The following is a 27,863-nucleotide window of genomic DNA, read 5'->3' as shown; positions in this document are numbered from 1 at the left end:
GAATGAATAAAATCTTTAAAAAAATAAGTTTTCTCTTAGCAAATTTCAGTTATCCAATACAGTGTTATCAACTGTAGTCACTGTGTTTTAGAGGAGATGTCAGAGCATATTCATCTCACAGTTAAAAGCCTATATCCTTTCTCCTAACCACTCCCCATTTCTCAGGCCTTCCCAGTGACTGGCAACCACTTTCCTGCTCTGCTTCTATGAGTTTGCCCTTTTGGTGGGGAGGGGGCAGTATTTTTCCATTGTTCTCCTTTGTCTCATGACCCTGTTACTGTGATGTCTTCTAGGTCAGTGTAAGGTAGTGTCTGTTGGTTCCAAGTGAAGTGCAGGTGTTTGGAATTCTGTGTTTTACAATTAATACTGTATAATGAAATTGGCTTATTACATTGACAGTGAGTCTCCAAAATGATGTACTCAGGCCTTAACATTCATAACCTGCTTCTCAGCATTACGAATGTCTAGGACACTCATAAGCTGAGAACGGTTAGCAAACGTTAGCAACATGGATACTCTTGGGGCCTGAGTGGTAAATTATGGATAAAAATATCATTAAAAATAGCATTTCCCAGATTCTACTGAAGCAACAGAGCTCCCAGTATTATATTTCCTCTGGAAAATTTCCTAGGCACTAATGAGTCCAATTGACTTACTAGTCTAGTCTTTGGAATTCACATAGTAAAGTTAGCTGCTTGGTGATGAACTTCTGCAGATTCACATTTTGAAGTATTTTTCTTAATATGATTCAACTTGGGGAAGAATCTGATCTTTGTCATAGAGATAAATTAATAACATTCACTTAAAAAGAAAAAAAAAAAAAGATGGGGAGGGGATATAACAGAAAACCCGAGATGCATTATAAAGTATAAAACTTTCTCTTTTTTGAGAATTGCCATCCACTAACAAATCCTGTTCAAAGGATCTAGTACAAAGAAGGTTTCCTCAAGAAATTATGTGTACCTCACACCCAGTAGGATGGCTACTATCAAAAAAACGAAAATAACAAATGGCTGTTGAGGATGTGGAGAAGTTGGAACCCTCATGTAACTGCTGGTGGGAATGTAAAATAGTGCCAGCTATTATGGAAAACGGTATGGAGGTTCCTCAAAAAAATTAAAATAGAATGATCCCATCCACTTTGGGGTATGTACCCTAAAGAATTGAAAACAGAATCTTAGGGAAGTATTTGCACATCCACATTCACAGCTGTGTTATCCATAATAATTAAGAGACGGAAGTAAACTACTATGGCCATTTGATGGATGAATAGATAAACAAAATGTGGTCTATATACAGAATGGAATATTTTTCAGGCTTAAAAAGGAAGGAAACTCTGACATGTGCTACAATGTAGATGAACCTTGAGGATTTGATGCTGAGTGAAGTAAGCTGGGCACAGAAGGACACTGTATGATTCTACTTACACAGTAGTCACATTCATAGAAGCCGAAAGAATGGTGGTTCCTGGCTTCGGGTGGGGTGAGGTAGGGAGGGATGGGAACTTCGTGTGTAACGGATACCTGGCTTTAAATTTAGAAGATGAAAAAGTTCTGGAGGTGGAGGTTGCACAACAGTGTAAATGTACTTAATGCTACTAAAGTGTATCCTTAAAATTAGTTAAAATGGTAACTTTAATGTTAGGTGTATTTTACCACAATTTTAAAAAAGAAATTGTGTGGCATATTGTGTGCTTGAGCTTCTGCTAATACTGTATCAGTTTTTAAAAAGTGGTAAATGCTTCTCTGGCTCATGAGGGTAAGTGCCATCAGCAGGGCTAAGTGCCGATGTGCAACAGAGCCAGCACCCCGAGGAACAGAGGCCTGGGAACAAGAACCCTGGAGCCAGCAGTGGGAAGCAAACTCCATTGCAGAGCCCCAGGGGTGGGAAAGGGGCCAGGAGCACCAGGAAAGAGCAGGCCTCAAAGAAGAAGAAAATCCAACAATCCCCCCCACTCTTGGGTATTTTTTCACCTTGGCTTTCTGGAATAAACATCAACAAATACTTTAAATTTATGTTTTAGAAATATCTTGGCTATGTCTACTTGTCTATAAAATGTATTGTAGTAAGTGCTGTGGACACATGAAAATTCTCCCTAGGCTGAACGCAGGCAGATATCATTCCTATTAGCCATAGTGGGAATTGGGGTGTACCCAAGACCCATTGGGACCTCTTGGTAAGACTTCTAAAATAAGATCGATGGTGCTATGGCATCTCAATTTTATGACACTACCCTAGAGCATTGGTCTTATTGTTATTTTAAATTCTCTCATTCTTTTTAAATGACACTCTCATAATCCAGAGCAATAAATTTTTTAATCCCTGTAAAAGCTACATTGAAGTCTAGCAAGTCTTGTGATTTGGCATCACGTGGTACTGGGGAAGCAAAAATGTCTAACATTTACCCTGCACGGACCAGGTAGGGGCTACTTCCTGTGGATTATTTCATCTCATCCTCACAGAAGCCCCAAGCCCACCGACAAGCACAGCGGTGGAGGTCAGAGAGGTTAGGCAACGTTCCCCAACGTCACCCGCCTGGTTGATGCTAAGACTGGATTTCACACCCTGGCCTTCTCTAGCCGGAGAGGAATATCACAAAGGAAACCTTTGCAAATTCAAAGATGAAGAGACTTTACAGGTTACAGGCTTTGACTATCATCCAATAAAATGAGCAAACAAATCATTAAAAAATCCTCTCCAAAATAACCTATGGAGGAAGGCCACCAGGCTCTTTGTGCCTCAGAAGCCTATGCCCAGTCCCGTTCAGCCACACTTAGCAGGAGCAGCTGCAGGTGGTGGCAGTCTGCTCAGGGTAATGACAGTACCGATCGATGGGCCTGCTCCTGCATCAGGAGGGGAACAGAACTCTTCAGCTTTGTGTTTTGGAATCGGGGAACGTCCCTTGCAGCTGGTCCAGTCTTCCTTTACCCCTCCTCCACTGGGATATTAAAGAGCCCACAAGGCCTTCCCAGGTCGCACCTGGAAGACTGGGAGCTCCTGCTGTCTCTCTCTCCCTGAGGATTCTCACTTACCACATCATCAAAAAGAACTCAAAATTCAAGACTCTTTTATCAGCATTGACCTTCGGGATTTCCTTCTTCAGCCATGCTGCAACATTCTACCAGGAATCGCTCCCAGGTTGTAGGGCATAATGGATATAAAGCTTGGGCTTTGTTGTGAGACTGTTCCAGGGGCTTCAGCTTCCTGCCCGGGCCCTTTACAGCTCTGTGGATTTGGACAAGTTATTTAATTATACCCCAGGATTATCATTCATTGGCTTTATCTGTAGAGAAGTCGTATTTCAGATGGTCACTGTAAATGCCGGCCAAGCTAGTACTGACAAAACGGTGTCATGGGGGGACCAGGTGAATGTGGTTGCTCACGTACAGCCGTGCACCCCTCAAGTACTCAGTTGGCAGCTTATACTGGCATCTCTCCTCCTCTGTGGCAAAAAGGTGCAGTGAGCCTAGCACTCCTGTTTATTTTCTCTTTTACATGTGATGCATTTTTGTGCCTTGGGGAAGTAGTAAGACCTTGACTCTCGTCGTGGCTTAATTACCAAGAGTTGGAACAGCCACCAGATTCCATGTTTTGTCCTACTTAAAGTTGAAGCATATTAGCTGTAATTAGTGATCTTGCTTGGAAAAAGCCACCAACTGGCCTTTCTCTTCCTCCACAGGAGACCACAGGTTCCTGCCAACTCCTGTCAAATGAGTTGGCATTCGGCAAGTCTTTTAGCTACAACCCAACTTGAAACTTTAATAAGGAAGTTAGAAGGTATTTTGGTTGCTTTCTGGGGCAGTTTCTTTGAGTAGATCTTCTTAATGCAAATGTACTATTTTTAAATAGTTGCCGGTAGACACCAACGGAGGAAGGCTCTGGAACATATGATGGTGTTCCCTTTTTGGACCAACCTTCACATAACTACTCGTTGCACGGCTATCCTATTGGCTGCTATAGCAACCTGCCACAAACTCAGTGGCTTAACACAGCCCAGGTTTAGCCACTTAAACATTTCTGGAAGTCAGAAATCTGATACCTGAGCTCACAGGGCTAACATCTGGGTTTCAGCAAGGCTATGTTCCTTCTGGAGGCTCTAGGGGAGAATCTGTTCCTTGCTTTCTCCAGCTTCTAGAGAGGTCCTCTTCCTTCGGCTTACAGGGAAGAGTTGTGTTTTCAAATGAAGCACTGCAGTATCTCCACATTTCTGGCTGTTCCGCCTCTCTCGCCTGCTGATAGGGACCCTTGTGATTGCATTGGGCCCACCCAGATAATCCAGAATAATCTCCCCCTCTCAAAATGAGCCAATGAGCACCCTCGGTTACCCTCTGCCACATAATCTAGCACATTTGCAGGTTTGTAGATGTTAGGTTCGGGATACCTTTGGGGGCTGCTGTTCTCTTACCCCATCTGCCAAAAGCCTATAGTTGAGTGAATTTCTATAATAATTGGTTGACTGTGTTGAAGGCATGAAATATTTAAAAAAAAAAACAAAACTTTATACCCGTAGTGAAGCTGGTTGTATTATTTGAGTCAGACTATATGTTGAACATCAAGGTAGGGAGGCAATAATTTTTTTCATGTAGTCTTGGTGTCTTTTCCTACATGATTACTCTCTAGACCAGTTATTTTGTCCGTAGACACATGGATTTCGATAGGTCTGTATCCATGTGTTGCACATATGTATTTTTCTGAAATTCCAATATTCAAGAGGTAAAAAGTTACACCTTTCTGGTCTGTCTACTTATCTGTCTATGTTTTTCGACTTAAGTTCAAGGAATCCTATTCTGTCTGTTTATATTGCAAAGTGGGATTGGCAGTTTTTTTTTAAAGTTCTATGACTCTGGTCTTTTCTGCAGTGGGCTAAATTGGTTTGTTGGTAGAAGGGTAAATGAGGGAGATGTATATTTATATATTTCTTTTAATTTTTTTTAAGATTTATTTTTCTTTTATATATAGAGAAAGATAATATGGGGGGGAAGGGCAGAGGGAGGAGAGAGAGAATCCCAAGTAGTCTCTGCCCTGAGGGTGAAGCCTGACTCAGGGCTCCATCTCACAACCCAAGATCATGACCCGAGCCGAAGCCAAGAGTTGGATGCTCAACCAGCCTACTGTGCCACCCAAACGCCCCATGAGGCAGATGTATTTTAACCTGGAATCATCAGCCTGCCTTATCTTTGAGCTCCCCATCAAACCAGGTGGCTGAAGCCTAAATTTAAGCTCCTGTCACACAGTGGGACCTCCCAGACAGGAAATGGGCAAACAGGCAATCTCAGGTGGTGCTCTTGAGGAAGTAAAGCAGTAAATTGTCCACTAACTGACTCCTGGAGAGGAGATGCCCCAACAGTGATCCTGCCTTAGATGGGGAGGCCAGGGGATGTGTCTCTGTGGAGGTGCTCCTTGAATCAGAGCTGAAATCACAAGAGAGTAGACACCTAGATTTGTCTTACTCAGCAAGGAGCCCTGATGCCTTGGAAGAACGTCTACTGTGTTGGAAGTGCGTAGTGAATCTTGACTGAAGGAAGGAGTCATTAGAACACAGCCCCACCTTACCTTTGTAAAGTATGCTGCAGTGTACAGAAGATTTTAATCATGACTGTAATTCTCATTTTTTTTGAAGTATAATTAACCTACAATGTTCTGTTCATTTCTGGGGTACAACATTGTGATTTGATGGTTCTGTACATTACTCAGTGCTCACCATGAGAAGTAGTCACCATCTGTCACCATAAAACAGTATTAGAGTATTATCGACTGTATTCCCATGCTGTACTTAAACGTGACTTGTTTATTTTATAACTGAAAGTTTGTACCACTTAATCCCCTTGATCTATTTTGTTCATTTCCCCACTGATGTCCCCGCTGGCAACCACCAGTTTGATCTCTGTATTCAAGAGTCTGGATTTTTTTGTTTTGTTTTATAGATTTCACAAAATCATATGGTTTTTGTCTTTCCCTGACTTATTTTACTTAGCTTAATACCCCCTGGGCCCATCCGTGTTGTCGCAGATGGCAAGATCTCATTCTTTTCTACGGCTGAGAAATATCCTATTGTAGATAAATACATCTTCTGTATCCTGTGGCTCCTATCCTTGAGTCTTTTCTCTGCTGGGCAGTGTGTTTACGGGTTTCTTCGCAAGCTCCCAAGTGAGGTGCTGTTATTATTCCATGTTGCACATGAAGCAGCTGGGGTAATGTGGCATAGTGGGACCCCAGCCCATGTCTGTCTGACGCCAAACCTCACCCTCTCAAACACTACGTTATTGTGTTTCTCCTGAGCATCAAGAGTATCTAATGAGGCATAGGAAGTGCTGTTATTCCCATTTTACAGAATAAGCTAAAGTCTGAGGTGGACCTACACATGGTTTGGCTAAGCTTAGCATCACAGTCCCTTGACTCATGTCTTTGTTATCATGACTCACCATGGTCCTGGAGACCTCTTCGGAAACATCTATTATCATTTTTGAGTGTTGGAGGAACCTGGGCTATTATGAATAGTGTGTAACTCCGCCATAACCCAGGAGGATGCAGTTAACAGGATCGTTTTTAGAAAGAAAATAGGGTCCTAGAATAGGATCAATTTATTTTAGGAATTAGTGAAAACTTTTATGCCAAGAAACTTTTTTAGCTATTTTAGACTTTTTTTTTTTTTTTAATCTTCTCCCACCTAAATCTTGAAAAAGTATCTTCATTTGCTAGGTTCTTTGAGGGTTTCTCTTATACAGTATAACATGAGGTTCTTGCTAAGCTTCATTCTAGAATGGCCACGTGACATTTAAGATAGGATCTGGCTGTATAATATTAAGTATGTGGCTCTTTTTTCTCTGGGTTAGACCTACATGATAACATAATTAGCTGTAGTTAACAAAGGCAAAGATGAGATTTTCTTGAACCACCTAGGCTGGAGTGATAAACGTGCATTATTCTTGGGATCTGACCTCTGTGATTCTTAGATTAAATAAGAACACTGTCTCTCACTTAACATTCAGCAGTTAGAGTATACTTTTTCATACTTTCTTCTGTTAAGGCTTTTTGCTATTAGGAAATTAAATCTAATTTTATTATGGAGTAATCTTGATTCAGCTGCATCTCTTTCTATTCCAATGTATCCCCACATGCTGTAGTACCTGGCCCTTCACTGAAACTAATGTGTCCTCCCGTTGGGCCCCTCCGAACTCTTGCCATTCCCTCCAGATGGGCCTCCAGGTGACTTTTCCAACCTGTGTTGGCAAAGAGAAGGAAGATCTAGGGTGATGTGTTGGGTGGGGGAAGGGTACTCAATTTCACATTGAAATGGCTTAAAACAAAACAAAGCAAAACCAGAGGATATCCTGAGGAACACTCGTGCACTGTTAGTGGGAACGCAAACTGGTGTAGCCACTGTGGAAAAGAGTATGGAGGGTCCTCAAAAACTTAAAAATAGAACTATTCTGGGATCTAGCAATCACACTACTGGGTATTTACCCAAAGAGTACAGAAACATTAATTCAGAGGGATACATGCACCCCTAGGTTTATAGCAGCATTATTTACAGTAGCCAACTTACAGGAGCAGCCCAAGAGTCCATCAACTGGTGAATGGATAAGGAAGATGTGGTGTATATATACACCATGGAACATTATTCAGCCACAAAAAAAGAGTGAAATCTTGCCATTTGCGATGACATGGCTGGATCAAAAGAGTATAATGCTAAGTGAAAGAGAAAGACAAATACCAAATGATTTCACAAAATGAACAAGGAGACAAAAGAGATAAAGCAAGAAACAGACTCTTAACTGTAGAGAACAAACAGATGGTCACCAGAGGGGAGGTGGATGGGGGGATGGGTGAAATAGGGGATGGGGATCAAGGAGGGCACTTTTTGTGAGCATAGTGTTTTGTATGGACGTATTGAATCACTGTATCATACATCTGAAACTACTATTACACTGTATGTTAAACTAACTGTAATAAAAAAAACTTAAAGATATCAGAGATATATATTCTATTTACTTTTTACTTTAAATGACTTACAGGAGTCATTTATTATTAATTCTTTTCCTTAGTGATGTGTTCCTGTCCTCTGGTTCTTAACACCTTTCAGGCCTGGCGAGCTCACCTCTGACTCCACTGCCCCACTCCACCCCAGTCCCACCCATTTTCTAAGTTGAAAATCAGTCTCTTTTCCCTTCCCCCCATCCTGCTTTCCTTACCTTTCTCTACGCTCACTACCCTAGACCCAGTTCAGCATCACCTCCTTCCATCCCCTTACTTTTACTCCCTTCTCAGCTTCTTTCCAGTGGGGCTGCCATTCATTGGCTGGCATTCAGAAGCACTGGAGTGAAGCAGTTGTTGATTGGTGGACTCCATTGGGGTGAGGCAGTTGTTGATTGTCTAGCCCTCTGAAGCACTGAGGCGAAGCACCTGTTGATTGGCAGACTTCACTGGAATGAGGGAGGTATTGACTGGCTGGCCTTGTGAAGTTTTTATATTGATGAAAAGCTGTCACAAATCAGTTAGAATAGGTTTGAAACCCATAGCTGTCATTTCCTAGGTGCAAGGGAACTTTTTATTTAAACCTGGCCTAGAATCCTAAATTTCTTAGGTTGGAATAAGCCCATCAAAATATAGATCACACAGTAGACCCTCACCTAGGCACCCACAGAAGTGGGCACATAAGCATAGATTTGGGAGTCAACAGATCTGGGCCCAAATCCTGATTCTGTCATTCAGCTCGTCGCTTAATCTCTGTGATCCTCAGTTTCCTAAAAGATAACACCTCCCTGAAAGGTGAATGTTCTGGAGATTAAACAGGTTGACATGTGTCAGGTACCCAAGACACACTCAAAATTTTCATTATAATCCAAGGTCTAAGGACCCAAGGAAAGCATCCTGAGGTGGCATTCTGTGACTCAGATCCCCCTTACTTGGTTTTTCCCTCCTAAGGCCTGTCAGAAAGATGAACTGTAAACACCTGCTGCTCAGACCTCACTCCTTAAGATTGTGATATATTTGGTCTGTGGTAGAGCCTAGGCGCCATATTTAAGCTCCCACATGATGTTCCTACATGACGTACTCTGAAGCACACCCTGCCCGGCTAACTTCTTACCTAACAACTGTTCGTGCAGTTAAGTTACACAGGAAAGTAATAAATTGCTCCGATTGGTCTTACGCGATGGGCTGGTCTTGTTAAAAAGTCTTGAAAACTCTGTAATTAAGAAATAAACCTGGTATTCAAATGGAATATTCTCTGAGCCCCAGTCCTATTACTGCTCTCATTATTATTTAAAAAAGCAAAGAAAAATGGCTTTTATGACTTTGAAAAGTTTAACCCTAACAGAAAAGTCTGGAGAGAGAGAGATACATAGTATGGACTGGAGATCTCCAATAGTATGTAACAAAATGGTCTACAGTTTGGAAATGAGCATTGTATAAACTCTGTCCTCTTAGATGTTGCATACATTATGCATGAGGTTTATTAAATATTTCCTCCTTCCCAAAAGGTTTGTTATCTCTACAGTTGGAAGTTAATTCAAGAAACAGGAGAACATGTATTATTTATAAGTCTCTTTAGCATCTAGTAGAAAGTGTCATGTTATTTAAAAATGGTATTCATGCTTCCATGGCATCAGCGTGCATTGGTTCCCTCTATAATCCTGAAGTCATCCCTAGAAAGTAGTGAGAAATTGTCTCTGTCCGAGGGGAAGAAAGAGGGTGTTAGTCAAGAGTCTTTCCACTATCCCTTCCTTTCAAGTTTTAAGGAAACCGACTCAGTTGAAGGACTGGATATCGAATTTTTCTGCTGGAAAAAATACTGAGCCATCTTGTACCTAAAAAGTATGGAGCTGCTGACATTGTTGATAACTGTATTCAGTTTAGTCATTCACATACGCCTTTGCTATATATTGCTTCAAAAACTGACTTAACTAGATGTATAATATACTATATTTATTTCTTGTTGTTTTAATAAACTTGATATTTTGGGATGATTTTATATATGGTTCACTCTTGATATTTTATGGGTCTCAACAAATGTGTAATGACGTGTATCCACTATTAAAGTATCATCCAGAGCAGTTTCACTACTTTAAAAATCTTATGCTCCACCTGTTCATCCCACCCTCCTCCCCTGCCCCTGGCAACCACTGATCTTTTTACTGTCTCCATAGTTTTGCTTTTTTCCAGAATGTCATATAGTAGGCATTGTTAAAGAAAAAAATTATTCATGACATTGTTTAAAGAAGGGTAAAGCAGACTTAACTGAGAGGCTTACTACGGTGGGGTTGCATTTGGGCTCAATTCTAAATAGAAGAAGGAAAAATGGGAGTTTATAGCCAAGGAGTAAGGTAGGCCACAGATGAATGCAGTCACTGAGAGCAAACATCCGGTAAAGGAGGGACTCTGACTAAACTGACCTGACAGGATTCTCCCGGAAGGCAGGCCAGGCGACTGGGCACATGGCCTGGGCAAGAGTGGAGGGTTCTGGCTAAACCAGCCCAGCAGGGTTCCTGCTAAAATTGGGACACGCAGAGACAAATTTGGAACTACAGGTGTTGAGGCCTAGTCTGGGAAGAGGATTTAAGTAAGGTTTCTCCATCCCTTTTTCTGGCTTGATAGCTCATTTCCTTTTTATCACTGTGTAATACTCTAGTACCTGGATATACCACAGTTTATCCATTCACCTCCTGAAGAACATCTTGATCACTTCCAAATTGTTCCAAGTGTGAATGAAGCTGTTTTAAACGCTGTGCAGGGTTCAAGAGTAATTTTATTTTATTTTTTTAAAAGATTTTATTTATTTGGGGGAGAGAGAGAAGGAGCAGGGAAAGGGGCAGAGGGAGAGGGAGAAGCAAACTCCCCACTGAGCAGGGAGCCCAATGTGGGGCTGGATCCCAGGACCCTGAGATCATGACCTGAGCTGAAGGCAGATGCTTAACCAAGACTGAACCATCCAGGCGCCCCTCAAGAGTAATTTTATATGTATAGAAAAGTTGCAAAGATAGTACAGAGCATTCCCATACCTCCTTTACTCAGTTTAACCTGTGTCACACGGCCATGGTACTGTTGGCAAAACTAAGAGTTGAACCTTGGTATATGTTACTGTTAACTAGACATTATTCAGATTTCACCATTCCTTCCACTAATATCCTTTTTCTGTTTCAGGAGCTGATCCGGGATATTAGATTTATTTTCGTTTTAATTTGTAAGAACAGTTAGGGTGTGTGTTCGTTAAATGCGTTCATATAACTCAGCATATCTTGAGACGGTGGATACAAACATAGCTACAAGGAGCTGCTGTTACTTAATCAAGTGAACACATTTAATTATGACATTGTTACTTAGAATTTTTTTGAAAGTTTGTTTCTGGTTTTGGCACAGCATGCAGATTTCCCAGTGTACAAAATGAGGATCTGTTTTACTAGGTTGCTGTTTCTAAACAAAATGCTAAAGCTTGTTGAAAGAAGGTCATTTTGAGGTTATTTCAAGACCCAGGAGGAAAACCGGTTGCCAAGTTGTAATAAAAGCTGTCAATGCATAATTTTTCAAGTTGATGCACAGGATGAAGTGTTTGGTTGGTTCTCTAATGAGCATCTCCAAATGTTTTGCTGGCAGAAGGACTCCATGAAAGATGACAGAGGAAGTTATTGTGATAGCAAAGTGGGACTACACTGCCCAACAGGACCAGGAGCTGGACATCAAGAAAAACGAGCGCCTATGGCTACTGGATGACTCCAAGACGTGGTGGCGGGTGAGGAACGCGGCCAACAGGACGGGCTACGTGCCGTCCAACTATGTGGAGAGGAAGAACAGCCTGAAGAAAGGCTCCCTCGTGAAGAATCTGAAGGACACACTAGGTGAGTGTGCCCCTGCCCTCGGACCCAGGTTAGAGCTGAACCACTTCCTGTTACGAAGGCGAGGAAGCCTCGTGTTTTTGGAGGGGCGAGTGTTCATCTTTTTAGTTCGTGTGTGAGTGTGTGTGTGTCTGTTTTTTGTTTTGTTTTTTTTTAAGGTCTGTTCTAAGTTGCCATCTTTCTAGTTGTCTTTTTATTTTTGATCTCTGGAAATGAAGAGACCAAGATGGAGAAATACCATGCTTGTCATTTCCTAGAGATCTTAAGAGTCTGGAGTCTTATGTAAGTTGATACTTCTGCATGTTGGGGATCCCTGCCCATGTTTTCTGTCTCCTGGCATCAGTAGTCTGTTCCCAAAGTGGAGTCACCACCTCCAAAAGTGTCTGCCGCACGGCCTGCATCACCCTCCTCCCTGCCCAGGCCTTCTGTGTCTTCCACAACCCTGTCCACCTGGCCTTCATGCATAGAGTGGGAAGGAGTGACAAGCACTTTAAGCCAGGTAGATTTTTTTCCCTCTCCTCAATTGATGACGTCCATCCCATGGTCCTGGCCAGTGTTTGCTCAAGTGGCCATAGGCGTGCACCAGTATGACATCAGGGGCTGTTGGCGGTCACACAGGTGGGGACTGTTGGGAGTTCAGTGCAGTGGGTTCGTCACCCGGTTTTCTTCCCGCACACCCAGTATCCCAATGTGAGATAGGCCACCTTGGATCATCTAAAGTTAATGGTGTCCCCTCTTGCATATCCGACCTACTTATAGTAATCACTGCTTCAGATTATGCGGGGGAGTAACTGTGAGGGCCTTGCTGTTGCAGGATGAGCCATGCTGCCGTTTATAAACGTGAATGTTGCCTCCTTCTATGAGTATCGTGTGGGCTGTACCTGAGATGCTGATTATCACTTAAGAGTTTGCTATGAAATAAGTCAATATTATCACCTGTGTTACATTTACTTGACTTTTTCCATTTTATTTTTAACAGGAGAATTTGTTCCACGTCGGGTGGGAGGGAAGCAGGTGGGAAAACTGGAAAGAAAATGATACACCGAATGAAGTGGGTGTTGCCAAATATTTGTCTTACATTTCATGCAATCTTGAAAAGTCTATTACGTCTCTCTTCAGACCCATTTAAAGACTTCATTTATTGGGTAGTGTTTTGATGTCAGGGCGATGGAGAAAGAGAAATGAGACACAGGCCTGAGTATGAATCACACCAGCCTTCGCAGATTCTGAGGCTGATGTAGAAATTTCATTTTGCATGAGCAGTCTGATTCTTTTTCCACTAACCTGAGACCCCTGTCATTTTATTTTTCCTCCAAGCAAGTCACTTGAAAGAAACATTATTGTCCTTTACCTATAACTCTTAATTGACTGTTGTAGAAATACAGGTATGTGAACAGATAAATACCTGAGCTTACTTTTATTTATTTTCTTCCAGTATCAGCCTCTTGCCCACCAAAGTGCCTTTTTTTGGGAGAGACTACAGATTCTTGACTAGTTTTATTTTATTTCTTGTCCATTTTAAATGTATTCTTGATACCATAGCAAAGAATGAAATACTGAGAAATTGAATGAGTTGATCAGAAGGGAAATGAGACAAAGCAAGCACTCTGCTCTGAACCATCTAGAAATTCTCTTGAATACCTTGTCTTTTTTTCCCTCCTTTACTTGGTAGAAAGAGAAAAGACAAAGCCTCAAATTGAAACTATTAACCAGGTGTCTCACTCGGTGTTTACTTTTTCCTGAGTTGTAATCTGCCCAGTGTGCTGGGGGTACTGTGGGCTCTCAGCATTAGGGGAGCCTCTCTGGGTGCTGGGTGCCGGGGGTACTGTGGGCTCTAGCCTTAGGGGAGCCTCTCTGGGTGTCCAGTGCTGGTTTCTGGGGGTACTGTGGGCTCTCAGCCTTAGGGGAGCCTCTCCGGGTGCTGGGTACCAGGGATACTGTGGGCTCTAGACTTAGGGAACCCTCTCTGGGTGCTGGGTGCCAGGGGTACTGTGGGCTCTCAGCCTAGGGGAGCCTCTCCGGGTGCTAGATGCTGGGTGCCGGGGATACTGTGGGCTCTAGGCTTAGGGGAGCCTCTCTGGGTTCTGGGTGCTGGGCGTACTATAGGCCCTCAGCCCAGGGGAGCCCTCCGGGTGCCAGGTGCTGGGGGTACTGTGGGCCCTCAGCCCAGGGGAGCCTCCCCAGGTGCCAGATGTACTGTGGGCGCTCAGCCCAGGGGAGCCCTCGGGTCCCGGGGGTACTGTGGGCCCTCAGCCCAGGGGAGCCCTCCGGGTGCTGGGTGCCCTGGAGCCCTGGGCTCTCTGGCCCCCCTCCCAGATGGCCACCAGCTCCGCCAGAACACTTCTGCCTCAGCAGTCAGCCAGTTCCATTTTCAGAGAACACAGATTGCTCGAAAGCTCTTCCTTAAATAGAATCAAAGTTTGCTTTTCTTTAACTTTCTCCCTCTGGCCCTTGTCACGCCCTGAGAGCTGCTGAGCGCCCGGGCCCCCTCCTGGCAGCCTCCAGGTGTGCCCCCACCGCCAGGCCGCACGCACAGTTCAGGCGGAAGCGTTGTGCTGACCTTTCCAGCGGCTAAAAGCTCGAATGCAGTTGTTTTCACCATCCGTATCTGTGGGCAGTGCCTCCCCCATGTTTTTGTGTATCTTTTTATTTTGTGCTCACCACTCTGACCTAGAGCTTGCTTTTCTTGCAAAAAGGGAGACCTTGGTATTCCAGCGTGAGCTTTCCATTGCCCTCTTGAAGGCAGGCACCCCTGACGAGAAATCACCTCAGTGGCGTGACTTCTTAGTCCCCCACAGCCGGGCCTGACATGGCATCATTGTCATCAAGGAAGGTGAGAAAACTTTGTGCAGCCCAGCCTGCCTCCCACCGTCCTTGTGGCTACAAAGATTGGAGCCAAGTGTTTGTGGCTCCCTGCTTAACTGATTGTCCCCAGCATGCTGTCACGATTACAGTGTCACTTTAGTTGGTTATGCAGCCGGCAGGAATGCTCTCTGCTGCGTATTAGGAGTGGAAATTATGTTGAAACCTACAGGGCAATGTGTCGACCTTCCAGTAGCTACTCATGGTGTCCTGCACATTTGTGATTTTTACGCTATGGAAATCCACCTGATTCCTAAATCCAGAGTAGGATTTCCCTGGCAGATGCCTGGCTTGGAGTAAAATAGCACTGGACTCCCCAGCAAAGTCACAGTGTTATGAATGTGTTTCGGTCTCCGAAGCAGAGAATTGCAACTCTGTGGGGCTCCCTCCTGCTTTCTTATACTCAGTTGCTCTGTTGAGGTCAGCGGAAAATTCAGTTTAGTCACATGCAATACTTTGTTACAGTAACTTCTAGAAAGCAGTACCTTTGACAAAAAGATCTCTGTTAGGAAAGGATTAACGTTCTTTCTTTTTCTCTAATAATTTATAATCGAATAAAACAATATGGGCTCTTATTTGCACATGAGCAAAACATTTATATACTGGATCTCCTCTCATATTCAACTTATGATCATGAATAGTCAAAGAGAACTTTCCCGCAGATAACAAGGGGCAATTGTTAAGAACTCTTTCTGCTGGCAGAGCCCAGTTGATATTTTGAAGGGCTCAAACCGCGCAACTCTTGGCTCAGCGGTGAAGAGCATTCCTGGTCTACAGTCTGGCCTTGACATTGCAGCCTGCCTTATTAAGTCACATCTTTTAAGATGAGGGAAGCTGCTTCCAGGGAGGTATTTTTCAAAGATTTTCCTTCAGAATACTGAAGAGCAGTTTTTGTTACAACTTCGTGACAGCCCTGGGGACCCACAAAGCCCCCCAAGGTTAGCTCCCTTCTCAGTAGCTCACTTGAGTCCACGTGCTGACTCGGATTACGGAAAACGACGTAGCTCCACTTACAAGCTATTCATAAGCTCTTCGAGAGAGTTTTTTCCCAAGGCGCACGGTCCTTTGCTGACCACCTTCCTGGGTGTCTGGAGCCAGAAGCTACCCACCGTTGTTTCTTTAGCATTTTTCTCACTGTGACCACACCTGAGGCCAGTTAGCAGCCTGCCAGGGATTAGCACCAGGACTCCCACCTCTGATTCCAAGCCAGACCTGGGAGCAGAGGGAGACTCCCTGATGCTAACGATCTGTAAAATAGCCCCTGTGCCCTTTTGAGCTAATGCATCCAGCTGGGGAGGAGGTGGTTCCCATGGGTGAAATTCCCAAGGCTCAGAGGCAGAGTCACTGGGATTGACTTCAGTGGCTAAGTGACTTCCACAGGAAACTGGTCCTGGTGTGTGACGGAAATGGGACTTCAACACAAACTTGGGGTTTTGTTTTTTCTATACCAAGTCCAATATCCTGGTTTAGTGGGTAGGCATTTGATAGAATTCTGTTAACAGAGACAGGCAGTCAGAATGTTAGAGGAGATTTTACTGGTACCAAGTCCTTGAATTTAGAGATGAAAAACTTACCAGCAAAACTTAAACGGGCTCAGAGAATCAGGCAGTAATAACGTACTGATGTTAACTTCCTAATTTGATGGCTGTATCGCGGTTGTGGAGGAGAATGTCTGTAAGTAGCAATGTACACGGAGTATTTAGGTTGGCGGAACATCATATAGACAGGGAAGCAGCTGTCCAATGTCTCAGGGAAAAGAATATTTTTGTGCTGTTGTAACTTTACATTCAAATGAATGGACAGACGAGTGGCTTAGGTGCCACCCCAGGGCTCTGAAGTAGGCTCGTAGCAGAGGAGATATAACTCAGGTTCCTCCACCTTCGTCTAGGCATCTGTTTACCCTGCATTCTGCATCAGCCTTTCAGAGATCAGAGTATCACTGAGCACCTGCTGCCATTGGCCCTAAAACATGAGGATAACACTGGGTGGAAACGTGTCCAACTGATTCTTCATAAGAATAGTTTCCCAGAATACTTCTGTGATTATCCAGAGTCTTCTCCTTATTGCTAGCTTGCGAGTAAGGAAATCCCTGCTGCTTACTGGATCAGCCCGGACTGTTTTGAGCCAGTTCAGTGAATGCTTTTCTGTTGGAGGCAGGGAGAGTGATGGTCGCAAGGGATCTCCTGGGCTCACCGCCTCTGGGATTGTGTGGAATATGAGGGAATTTCTGTTTAGAGGCCATAGGATTGTGCTTATAAATGTGCTCAGGGGGCTTGAGCCAGGCCTGGTGGTCAGTTAAAACTGAGCAGTAATGAACGCCACAGCCTGTGGAGGCGGGAGCTAAGGTGAGTCTGGGCTGTCCCTTCCTTGTCTGTCCCTGGAAGATCCCTTTTGAACCCTCAGCCTCATCCCCTGCTGGATGACCTTTGAAAACAATAACAAAGCCTTTGAAAGAGGGATGTAAACACGCTGTGGGGATCAGTGTGGTGTAACAGGGTCTGTCTGGATCAGGAGGGGGAGCCTGGCTGGACATCATTTCATCCAGTGGGATATGAAGACAGGACAAAGTTTAGTCCCTGACTTTCTGGAGCTTGTGACAACTGGGAACATGACACAAATAAGCAGGCACAAATAAGAAGTTCTCAGTTGAGCAGTGGCACTGTCTCTGCCTGTCTCGTTGGAAACTGGGCTGGTTTGTGCAGTGAGGGCCTCTGTCCTACCCTTCACAAGGCAGGATGAATAGTGGTTAGGAGAGAGACTCCACTACGTTCAGATCCCGTCTTTGCCAAACTGCTGAACTTTCTGAGCCTCAAATGCATCATCTGTAAAATGGGATGAGTGACTCCTTCTCTCCTGTTGAGAATTGAATGAAGTCACTGGGTAAAGAATACCCAGACTGAGTGGACCCTTGGGAGAGCAGCTGGAGCTTCAGATGAGCAAAGAGAGAACATAAGCCACAAGATTTGGAGGCTGGAGCCACATTGTGTTGGAGGACGTTCAGGGAGCAAGCTGGACTGGAGTGAGGGAGAGCCTCCCTGAGGGATCCGAATGCCCCACACAGCAGGCCCTGAACACCAGGCCTGCAACCATTTGAAAAGGGAACCCCCAAGAGTTTACATATGGTGCACACAGAAAACCATCAGGGCATACAGGAAGCAACCTGGTCCTGGTCCTCAGGAAAAGACTGGCAAGGGTCTATCTGTCCACAGGAGGCTGGGAATGAGGCTTCAGAGCATCCCAGAAATGAGGTCATAAGTCCTGAGCTGAGCTGCGGAGGGGGATTTCGCAGGAAAACCCCAGGACTCTTTGTTGACTGGGTATGGAGCAGCTAGAAGTAGTAGTATTAGCCACAGACAACTCTAGGGTTCTGAGCCTGAATGAATGTCCAGTAGAGAATTCAGCCAGTAGAAAAAGAAATGGGACCGTGAAGGCAACACCCTTTTGAGAGTTTGAGGTGTTCGCAGGACATCCATGGAAGCATTCAGTAGCGTGCTTCAGGCATGAATGTCCACATCAGGAGACAAAATCCAGATGTTTGGGATAACATGCTTCCTTTTTTTATTTTTATTTTAAAGATTTTATTTATTTATGCATGAGAGACACAGAGAGAAAAAAAAAAAAAAAGCAGTGACATAGGCGAGGGAGCAGCAGGCTTCCTACAGGGAGCCCAATATGGGACTTGATCCCAGGACCCCAGGACCACGACCTGAGCCAAAGGCAGACACTCAACCGCTGAGCCACCCAAGCGTCCCAGTGCTTCCTATTTTTAAGTGCATTTTAGTTTTGGACTAATATATTGATATTTTTATGTAGGGCCCGCAGTGGAGACCTGACGTGTCTGCAGCCAATGTAGTAGGGACCTCAGATAGGCTTTCAGCATTTATGTTGTCTCAAGGACTGGTCCCAGGCCTCCTGTCCCCTTTGGAAAGCTGTCACCACAGCTCTGCCATGACAAGAGGGCCCACGGGAGGCCCTGTGATAGCTGGCCCGAGCCTGCAGGCTCCCTGAGCCAACATTCCCCCGGCTCCCAACAGTCCCTACAAAGAAGTGTCACCCCACACCCTGCAGCCAAACCAAAAGCTTATGCCACAAAAAATTCAAACCAGGATCCCAAATGGATTTTGTGTGCGTGCTTCTAGCGAGTGGACAGTAGTAACCATCTCCCTCTGAGTGCCTCGCTGTACCCTGGTACCTCGCTAGGTGCCTGCACGCGTTTCTGTTTTCATTTTCACGATAACCTGAAGAGGGACGTGATGATATCCTGGTTTCCCCTGTGAAAACACGGACACTGAAAAGTTAAGCGACATGCCCAGGAGCCTGCAGTGAGGGACGGGGTTGGAACTGAAACCACGTCTGCCTGACTCCCACCTCTGTCATTGTCCGTCGGCTGCTAGAATGGGGGATTCCGATCGGGCAGGGCTGGGGGGACAGGCGCGCGTGCCTGGCGTCGGTGCCCGTGCAGTCCCCTCTCCCCGGCCCCATCCGCCTGGCTCTGGCTTCCTGCGGCTCCTGCTCCCACCTCTCAGGTGCTCGGGACCAGCTCCCTTCGGTGAGCACCGTTTTCTCCCTGACCCCCAGGGAGTCACGTAGTAATTCTGCCCAGTTCCTTCATGTCGAGGTGAGCAAGAGCCATTAACTAAAATGATTTAGAGGCAGAATGTCACGGGAACATGTCTCCTTGTCTGTACGTTGATTTTTACTTCGGGAGCGGTTGGCCTGCAGCAGGCCCGTGCCGCCGACCCTGCGCACGCACGTTTCAGCTGTCCTGGCCACTCACGATCTCACTGGACGCAGGTATTCCTCGCCCCTGTGACCTTGGAGATGCCGAGACTTTCTACAACTACCATTTGACGCCACATACTTATTTTAAAAAGCCTGGAAAATATGAGAAAATACAAATCACCCCTGACCTCCTCAGCCAGAACCCGTCCCTGGGTCTGTAATCATGTGTGTCCGTTTTCTCAGAATTGAGACACGTCTGTAATCAAAATCACATGGCGTGGGTGGCTTCTTGCCATCGCTAATACTAGCTATTACCCTGCTGTTAGTCCAGAGGTGGCGAGCTCTTTCTCCAAGGTTTATATTCCTGGTCCCAGCACATGCTGGAAAGGAGATTGGCCAAGTGAGTTTTGACGTCTACTTCCTGGCTGGTCGGTGGCGGGGACACTCACCGAGTTCTGGATATCCTATCAACCCTGCAAGAGGAGAAGCTGATTCTTTATGGCACATCTGTCATAGAAGTAGTGTGTTTCCTGGATGGAATGTTCTTCAGGAGTAAAGAAAATCACTGTTAACGTTCCTGGAAGTTACTGAAACATGGTTCCTAAGCTATGTCTGTATGTCATGAGGAACTAGTTCTTCATTTCGAGAAAATGCAAAGCCAAACCCTTCCCCATGAAAAGTTTGTACGTAACACATGAAAAGATCAGGGTAACTCCTTTTGCTTTTTTTTTTTTTTAAATCTTGGTATAGCTAAAAATCCAGTGTTGTATTCATTTCTGGTGTGCAGTATAGTGATTGAGCACTTCCACATGTCACCCAGTGCTCATCATGACAGGTGCGCTCCTGAATCCCCATCACGTAGTAGCTCCTTTGGATTTTGAACATTTGATGCCTCCAGCCAATTATCATCCCCTCATGGTAATAAAACCTGGAGTCTGGGTTTTCAGAGTTACAGTTAACACATCAGGTTTACCTCTCTGGTCTCTGGTGCATAATCTACCAGTTATGAACCTGAGTCACCTATAACATCTCATAATTTGGAATTCTTTAGGATTCTGTCTTGTGAGCTTGTTCCCAATCGAAGTGACCTGCCAAACGTATTGCCCACATAATATGGAAGCTTCTACGGCAAATGTGGTGCCAGTGACCCAAAATAAACTTGGATTTGTTTTTGTATCATAAGCGTCCAAGTATTTAGAACCAAAAATGTAAAACAACTCACAACAGATTAGTGGGAGGCTAATTAGAGCTGAGACAGATTGTGAAAAAGAACGCTAACGAGAGAAAAACCAGGAGAGACGATGGGAAATGAGGAGGGGTCTGTACCCCCAGAAAATCAGGAGCAGCATTGGCATGTGTAGGCCCCAGGCAGGTGTGTGAGAGTCACACTGCTCTCTCTCCTGAGCCAGCCGTTGCCCCCTCGTGTCCTGAGGCAGGACAGGAACACAGGTGAAGTAGTTCCCAGAAACCGACGTCTCATTTGCTCCTTGTTAAAATGACCATTTTTCTGCTTTGGGTTTTCTAAAGAACATAGAGAACTCCTTCTTGACTATAGAGTTCTTCGTGTGGGAGCCTTAAATTTCAGAACAGAGAAACACGAACTAAAAATGCCGAGGAATTAAAGTAAAATCTTCTTAAGCATGTTTCCAACTGCGTTTCCCCATATGGCACGCTCTCTTTTTTAGATCCTCTCCATATGTCTCAAGTGTTCCTTCTCTCTTACATTTTTGAGTCTGTCCCCTGGGGGCAGGCATGGAGTGCAGAAGAGGGTATTTGTTTACTCCCATGTGCTGCAGTGCTTGATGCTGAGCCCCTTGGATCCCGGCAAGGCCCGGGCTCACCTCCTCCTGGTGCCTCCTCCTGCTGACCTCCCCCGCCCCACCCCAGGGGGCAGGTGGGCACCTGTAGGGCTCCTGCCTGACCCACACGAGGCTGGAGTGTAATTGGTGGGCTTCGGGCAGCCCTCCATGCTGTTGATGCCCTCTCTCCACGCCTCCTCCACTCTGCAGTGAACTCACAGACTCCGCAAACACCCCCGGTCGCCCCAGTGGTTCTTGCAGCTGGGAAGCCACCTGGAGGGCAGCTCTTCATCGCTTTTAAGGCTGGGGACAACATGTTTCCTCATAGCCAAACAGTCTGTGGTGGCTGTTTGCAGGGAATCTCGCTTGATTTTGTATTTTGGGTTTCTCAAGGAGCAACGCAGTTGATTGTCTGACTTAGAAAATTGGGGTGTTTATAACAAGAGCATGAACTAGTAGTAAAACTGTGGTTGCTCTTACACTGGTAATTTAACTTGGCTGAATCCATAATGTTTAACCTGAGGTGCTAAGAAAAATGCTGTGGTGACCATTTGAACCCCTTGTGGTTCTTCTGTGGGTTTATTTATTTTTTCTTATCCTAGTGCATATAGTTAAGCTTAAAAAGTGGCGTTTGTTGAAGATTTTGGGCTTGAACACCAGCCTGAGGCTTGAGATAGCCTGGCCTAAGCTTTTCTACGAAAATCAGGCAAATCAAACAAGTTGCCCAAGGTTGTGAGGCTCCTTCACAGCAAAGCCAGGTCTCTCCAGGTTCAGGTGGGGCACTGAGATGGAAGCCAGAGATGAGGGAGGGCCTGGAGGCCAAAGCCCAAGAGCCTCAAAGATCTCTTCTTGGAGCACGGGCAGGTACCACCTGGCATGTTAGTAACTGGTGCCTGTCCTGTCCTGTCCTGTCCTGTCCAGAGCGGCATGTGAGTTGCTGAGCCTTTCTGCTCATCCCTACTTAGAAAACGGGGCTCCTTTTTCACCCTCTGCAAAGGTCCATTTTGCACTGATTGCACATGCTCTCTCTGACTGATCATGGGGGCCTTCATGACATAGCTGCTCCTGACCTGGAGAGCAGGAGGGAGTGTGAGGTCCCCACAGAGCATTTTAGGAAAAAACCAGGTATGTGTACACTGCTGTTGAGAAAGCACCACCTCTGCTCTTCTCCACTTGCTCCTTTGTCCTCAACCAGGAAGGGAAACAGATGTTTAATAATAGCAGGAAACACAGTGACAGCCATTGCTTGGTCTCTTGTGATGTCTTAGACGCTGCGTGTGCTTCATGTGCCTCCCCAGGTACTGGACCCTCCTACCAGCCCCCAGGGGCCGCTGATACCCTCGTATTACAGATGAAGAAACCGAGGATAGCGCGTTGCTGTAGAATGTAGATGCTAGAGGTTGAAAGCTAGTTGGTGTGAGAGCCAGGCTTGGAAGGCGGTGTGAAGTATGGCTCAGTATCTTTGCCAGCCACTTGCCACCTTCGTGTTCCCCCACGAATGCGCCGTCCCTTTACTCGTTTGCATTTATTTATCATACTTCATTTTACTTAGCAGGTACAGTCCTAAAAAGTTGCATGCGTGCCGGGCTTCTGCCAGGGGATTGACGCTCTCAGTAACGTGGCAGCCTGCCGCAGCTGAGCCATGCCACGTCTTGTACACCCCTTTGCATATTCAGAAATGCTCGTGCTAATGGGACGGGAGTATGTGTTGATAGGTACTACATATGTATTTTTAATTAAAAATTATAATTAAAATTTTTAGAAATTCTTTTCATGGCATCTGTGTTACCATCCGACTTTCACATTTGATAGAAAATCCTATGCTCTAAGTGATTTGTTTTTTCAGGCTTCAGTGTTCCATCATGTTATTTGCCTGGCTGCTTACACATGGGCAGGCTTGCTTATATGCCCAAAGATGGAAATTCCAGTTCAGAGCCCTGGACGCGTGGCCCCGGGTGATGCTAGGCCCTTTGCTCTGGCACCTGTCTCTAAGCTGGCTCCCGGGGTGGCCGCCCATTGGAAGAGAGACCACCGGGGTGGAGGGATGGCCGGTAGTAACTCTGTTTCTCCCTCAGCTGGCAAGCCCTACCCAGGCCGGTGGGGGTTTACCTCGGGTGTAACAGCCCCCTTCCATCTACACGTTGAGAAGCTTACTCGTTGTGATCATGGCCTGCTTCTCAGTAATGTGTTAACACTCCTGGCAACATGGGAGTGTATCATCGACTTACCAGTACATACGGAGTACTGGTGGGGAGATGGGAAGTGGAGCTTATTAGCTGAGCAAACACTGAATATCAGGCCCTGAGGCCACAAAATAACTAAACACCGTCTTTCTCAGCACAGTGAGGTGAACACTGAAATCGAGGTGGGTGAGCACTATAAGGAGGGTGTAAGGGTGACGTGACATTATTTTAGTGTTTACAGATCTTACTGCTGAGCAGGTGTTTGTGATCAGCCCTTGCTTTACTGAGGGGGAAAGGCCCATGGGAAGTTACTTACTCACCGACCCTGAGTCCTGCCCACGAGCCTGTGGGTCATATTGCCTGTGGTCTGGCCATGCAGACTGACTAAGCGTCTGGAAAAAAACCTTGGTTTTCATTTTAAAAGCTACATTCCAACAACTAGAGGAAGAAAGTTCCCTGGCCAACTCTAGTGCAGCCTCCTTTGCTTCTAGCACAGCCCAGCTGTCAGAAGGTTATATTCTCTCCTATTGTCAATCCTTACAGAAGGGTGGAACTGTGGCACCCAACAGCAGTGACAGTGAAGCTGGGAGTTTTTGCAAATGAAGCTGTTGCCCAACAAGAGACAAAAGCCACCAAGGATGCATTTAGTCCTTTGTCCCAGAAGTGGTTAGAGACCTAGGGTTTCCCCTTCTTTCAGCATATCCAATCCCTAATGGCCAGGTGGAATTTTTTCTGCCAGTGGGACACTAAGAAGAGAATGGAGTTGATAAGCTTTTTGCTTTGCCCAACACAGTTCTGCCCGCCTCAACTGTGCATGTCTTCACTCCAGCCCGGCCCAGCCCTCTGGCTTCGTCCCACATCCCGCTCGTTTTCCAGAGCATGGCCCCAACCTTCACGCCTTGCTCACAGCCCCGGGCAGCCTGTCTCCTCTGCCCCCACCCTGCCTCTCCTCTCCCGAGCTCATCCGTGATCAGCAGTTGGTGACATGTTTGAGCCTCTGTATGACAAAAGGGACAGATGCTAACTGAAACAGCTGAGTGAGAGCATTTATGCTTCAGTCTATTTTGACTTAGATTTGGCCTTGTCTGAAATAAGTTGCACTGGAGAGCCTGTCCCCCTCTCTTGAGCTGCACTGGAGAGCCTGTCCCCCTCTCTTGAGCTGCCCTTGGGGTTTCTCTGATAGCCCATGCCTAAGATACTGGCCACACTGAATTCATTCATCCTAAGTCAGATATGCTGGCCTTCATCAGATGGAGGTTCAGTTGTGTGGGCCGGTTAAGCCCGATGTCTATGGCCACCAGTGTCACAGATTTCTCGTGATTTCTTACAGTTAAGTATTTTCAGCCCAGGATTCTCTGGGCTTAGGAAGCAGGCACACCAGCCCAGCAGTTAACCCTGACACGGTAGAGATGCCGGTCCCCATCTCCACCATCCCACCTCCACTCCCATACCCAAACCTGAGTGTTCCCAGTCTACAACTGTATTCTCTTTGACTTACCCAAATATACCACTTTGCTAAGTGGGAATTGACAGCTTGGCATACTGAAGAAGGTAGGTTGGGAAAGGAGTGAGAGCAGGGGATGGGCAGTTGTATTTTTCAGCACTCTTAATTGAAGTGACAAAGACAAACCAAAAAGTAGACAAGGTGGAAAAAAAAAAACAAAAGAAGAGGAAAATTTCAAAAGGGAATCAGTTGGCTCATATCACTGGGAAGTATGGTTGGATCCAGGGGTTCTTCCTCTCATTCTGGGCCTTACCCTGCTCTGGCCTTCATTCTTACAGACTTCTACAAACTTGGGCAGCTCCAGATGGCGAGAGCTGGTACCCCCTTGTAATTGCAGCAGATGTGAGTCCTGGGTCTTCCACAGATGGCACCATGAGGTGGGGATGGCTCCGCAGAAGCCACAAGAAGAGGAGTTCTATTGAATAAGAGAAGGGATAAAGGATACTGAACAATTTAAAGTAACAACAGATGACCACTGCGTTGATTTTTAAATGGTCACCCTTCAAAACATCAGAAGTTTAATAAATTTGAGGGTTTTTCCCCCTTTATATATCAAATATTTTGATCATAAATTTCAGCACTGGCTACTCTTTGAATGGCAAAAGCTAATCTGGCATAGCTAGAACACTAGACACAAATTGAATGCATACATAACAGCACAGGAAGCTATTAGAAGCCAAACATTAAATAGATCCTCACCTTCTATGAAAAGTTACTTTGGACACTTTATACCTTAATCAAACCTTGTCAGAGCTCCTTAACATTTAATGATAAAAACCCTTCATAATTTTTAGTTCACTCTTATAATAGGTCCTAACCCTAATGGGGGAAATCCCCACAAATTATTGACCTCCAGTCTTATTGTAAATGGCATTCTAGGTACAAAGAAACTTTCTAGTTAAATCTGGTTTATGTTGCGGATCCGATAAGTAACAAAAATAAAATGTCTTTGCCATAGACCCCCTAAAACTTGAGTGCACACCATCTAAATGAATTGACTTGAATATATTTCTGAACTATCAAATTTGTTTGACATTTTGTCTTACATCTCCAGATCTCCAGCTGGCAGGTGACAGTTACAGCATATTTTGAAGTCATCTGTTATAACATCTCTTTCTCTTAAAAGGAGTATTTAAAAGATTTTGACTTGAAAATCACCAACATTAATAATGTATGACATATTTAAGCTTTTATTAGAACTCCGCCTTTAATGTATGTAATTTTATTCAAGAAAGTTAAAATGTGCTCATTGTCAATGAAAATGTAACTCAGGAACAGAGATCCAGGGTTTGGTGCAAGAAAATCATCACAAAAGCTAAAAAGTGTGGTTTATGTTTAGATCCAACTCCCCTATTTGCCACTTCAAATAATATTTTTATTACTATTTTTAGATGCAGATAAAGCTCATTGAACAAATTGTGCCTGGTCTTTAACATGACAGCTGTGGAGGCAGCTCTGTCAAGGAGCTTGTTCACATCCTTCCTTAGCTATAAACCCAATCCATCCGAGGCAGCCCCGTGCTCAGGGTTCCGTGCCCTTCTGTCCAGCCGGGTTGCTAACTGACCCGGAGCCCCAGCCAGTGTTCAGGTGTTCAGGCTCTCTCCAAGGCTTTCACCCATCTTGATATGTGGAGCACATTGTCCAGCACCGACCTGCCCAGGACCCCTGGTGGAGCAAGAAGAGCTCTGAAGCTGCTGGGTAGGGGCAGGGGCAGGGGGTGAGCGACTAGGCGGGGCAGGGGGGGGTGGACCACAGTTGTTCTGAGAGCCTAATCTTTACTATAGAAGTTAAAATCTGGTCACTCTGGAGCACGTGCCACGTGAGACACCATCTTTTTCCTTTTTTAACAGTGATTTCAGTTCTTTGTTCTTTCATTGTGCAAAGGTGTTGCAGGTTATACATTATTGAACAAGCTGTAGAGAAAGTCATTACCTTGCAAAAAAAATGTTAACATCACCTAATACAGCATGCCAGCAATTGTAGAGATGTTCTGATGATCCCATTCTAGATATTCTCATCCATAATACGGTTCATGCAGAGCACAGTGCAGCAAAACCTCCAACCAAAACGCTTATGCACCAGATAAATTCTGTGCAGTTGGAATTTATGATTGACAACGGAAAGGAGAGCCACCCATCATTTGAAGTCATGCCAGATCTTGCTGATAACACACCAGTACTCCCCCATGCTTCAGGTCTCACCTGGCAGGGTCTGGAACTGCCTGGTATCGGGCACATATCCAGCTCCCCTACCTAAGAGGGGTGGGTGGGGAGGAGTGTGGCAGGGGGGAGGGTTGTGGTGAGGATGGGCAGGGTGCTGCTTTTGGGCTCTTCCTGTCCACAACCCAGGCTGCTCCAGGAATTCACGATTGGGCCCTGGTGAGCAGGCCCCATGGGAAAGTGTGTCTTCCAAAACATGGCAGGGAGAGAGTGTGAGCAGTAACACTGGTTAACGAGGGCTTCCGGTCTGCCACATTTGGTTAGTTACTGTTCATTTATAGTAGGTAAAAATTGCCTGAGACTCTGCAAAAGAGTGTGAGGATTTGCCTCTCCTGCTGGGGAAATATGTAAACTTTTAAGAGAAAGAAAAAATCACGGTATCTTTGTTAGAAAATCAAAAACACACATTGGAGTTCAAGGAGCTTTTGCTACAACTGGGAGATGTAGGTGGTATGACTTTAATGAAAGAAGTAGTAATGGAACAGATGTGTGGGAAAAATAGCCCCAGAGAATGGAGGGGGGACTGTGGAATTCCCACCCTACCTGCTTCCCTCGAAGGGATAACACATTTGCCTTGAAATTAGAAACGTTGCTTGGAGCCTGGATGTTTCGGGGTGGCGTGGGGCTTGGGGCTGGCAGATACAGCAGCACAGCCATCCTCTGATACGCCCGTGAAGTATCTGCATGTTCTGCATACAGAGATGACCCTGGGAGCCTTCGAGATCTCATAGCTGCCACATGGC

The 27,863-nt window shown here is 45.3% G+C and overlaps 1 protein-coding gene across 3 annotated transcripts in view; it reads left to right on the top strand.

Annotated features, from left to right (window-relative positions):
- The window catches only part of NCK2 (NCK adaptor protein 2), a 150,184-nt gene that overhangs the window by 99,324 nt on the left and 22,997 nt on the right, over positions 1-27,863 (top strand). For 2 of the 3 annotated variants that reach the window (XM_041754771.1, XM_041754772.1), the window contains exon 4: positions 11,593-11,834. In XM_041754771.1, the coding sequence (XP_041610705.1) occupies positions 11,609-11,834 (226 nt within the window). In that variant the 5' untranslated portion in view covers positions 11,593-11,608. The remainder of the gene's footprint in view (positions 1-11,592; positions 11,835-27,863) is intronic. The other variant, XM_041754773.1, reaches the window with a different exon arrangement.

This window comes from Vulpes lagopus, chromosome 5, assembly GCF_018345385.1.
Source record: "Vulpes lagopus strain Blue_001 chromosome 5, ASM1834538v1, whole genome shotgun sequence".
Classification (NCBI taxonomy): Eukaryota; Metazoa; Chordata; class Mammalia; order Carnivora; family Canidae; genus Vulpes; species Vulpes lagopus.
The sequence above is the reverse complement of the archived record's forward strand: the minus strand, read 5'-3'. Positions and strand labels throughout refer to the sequence as shown.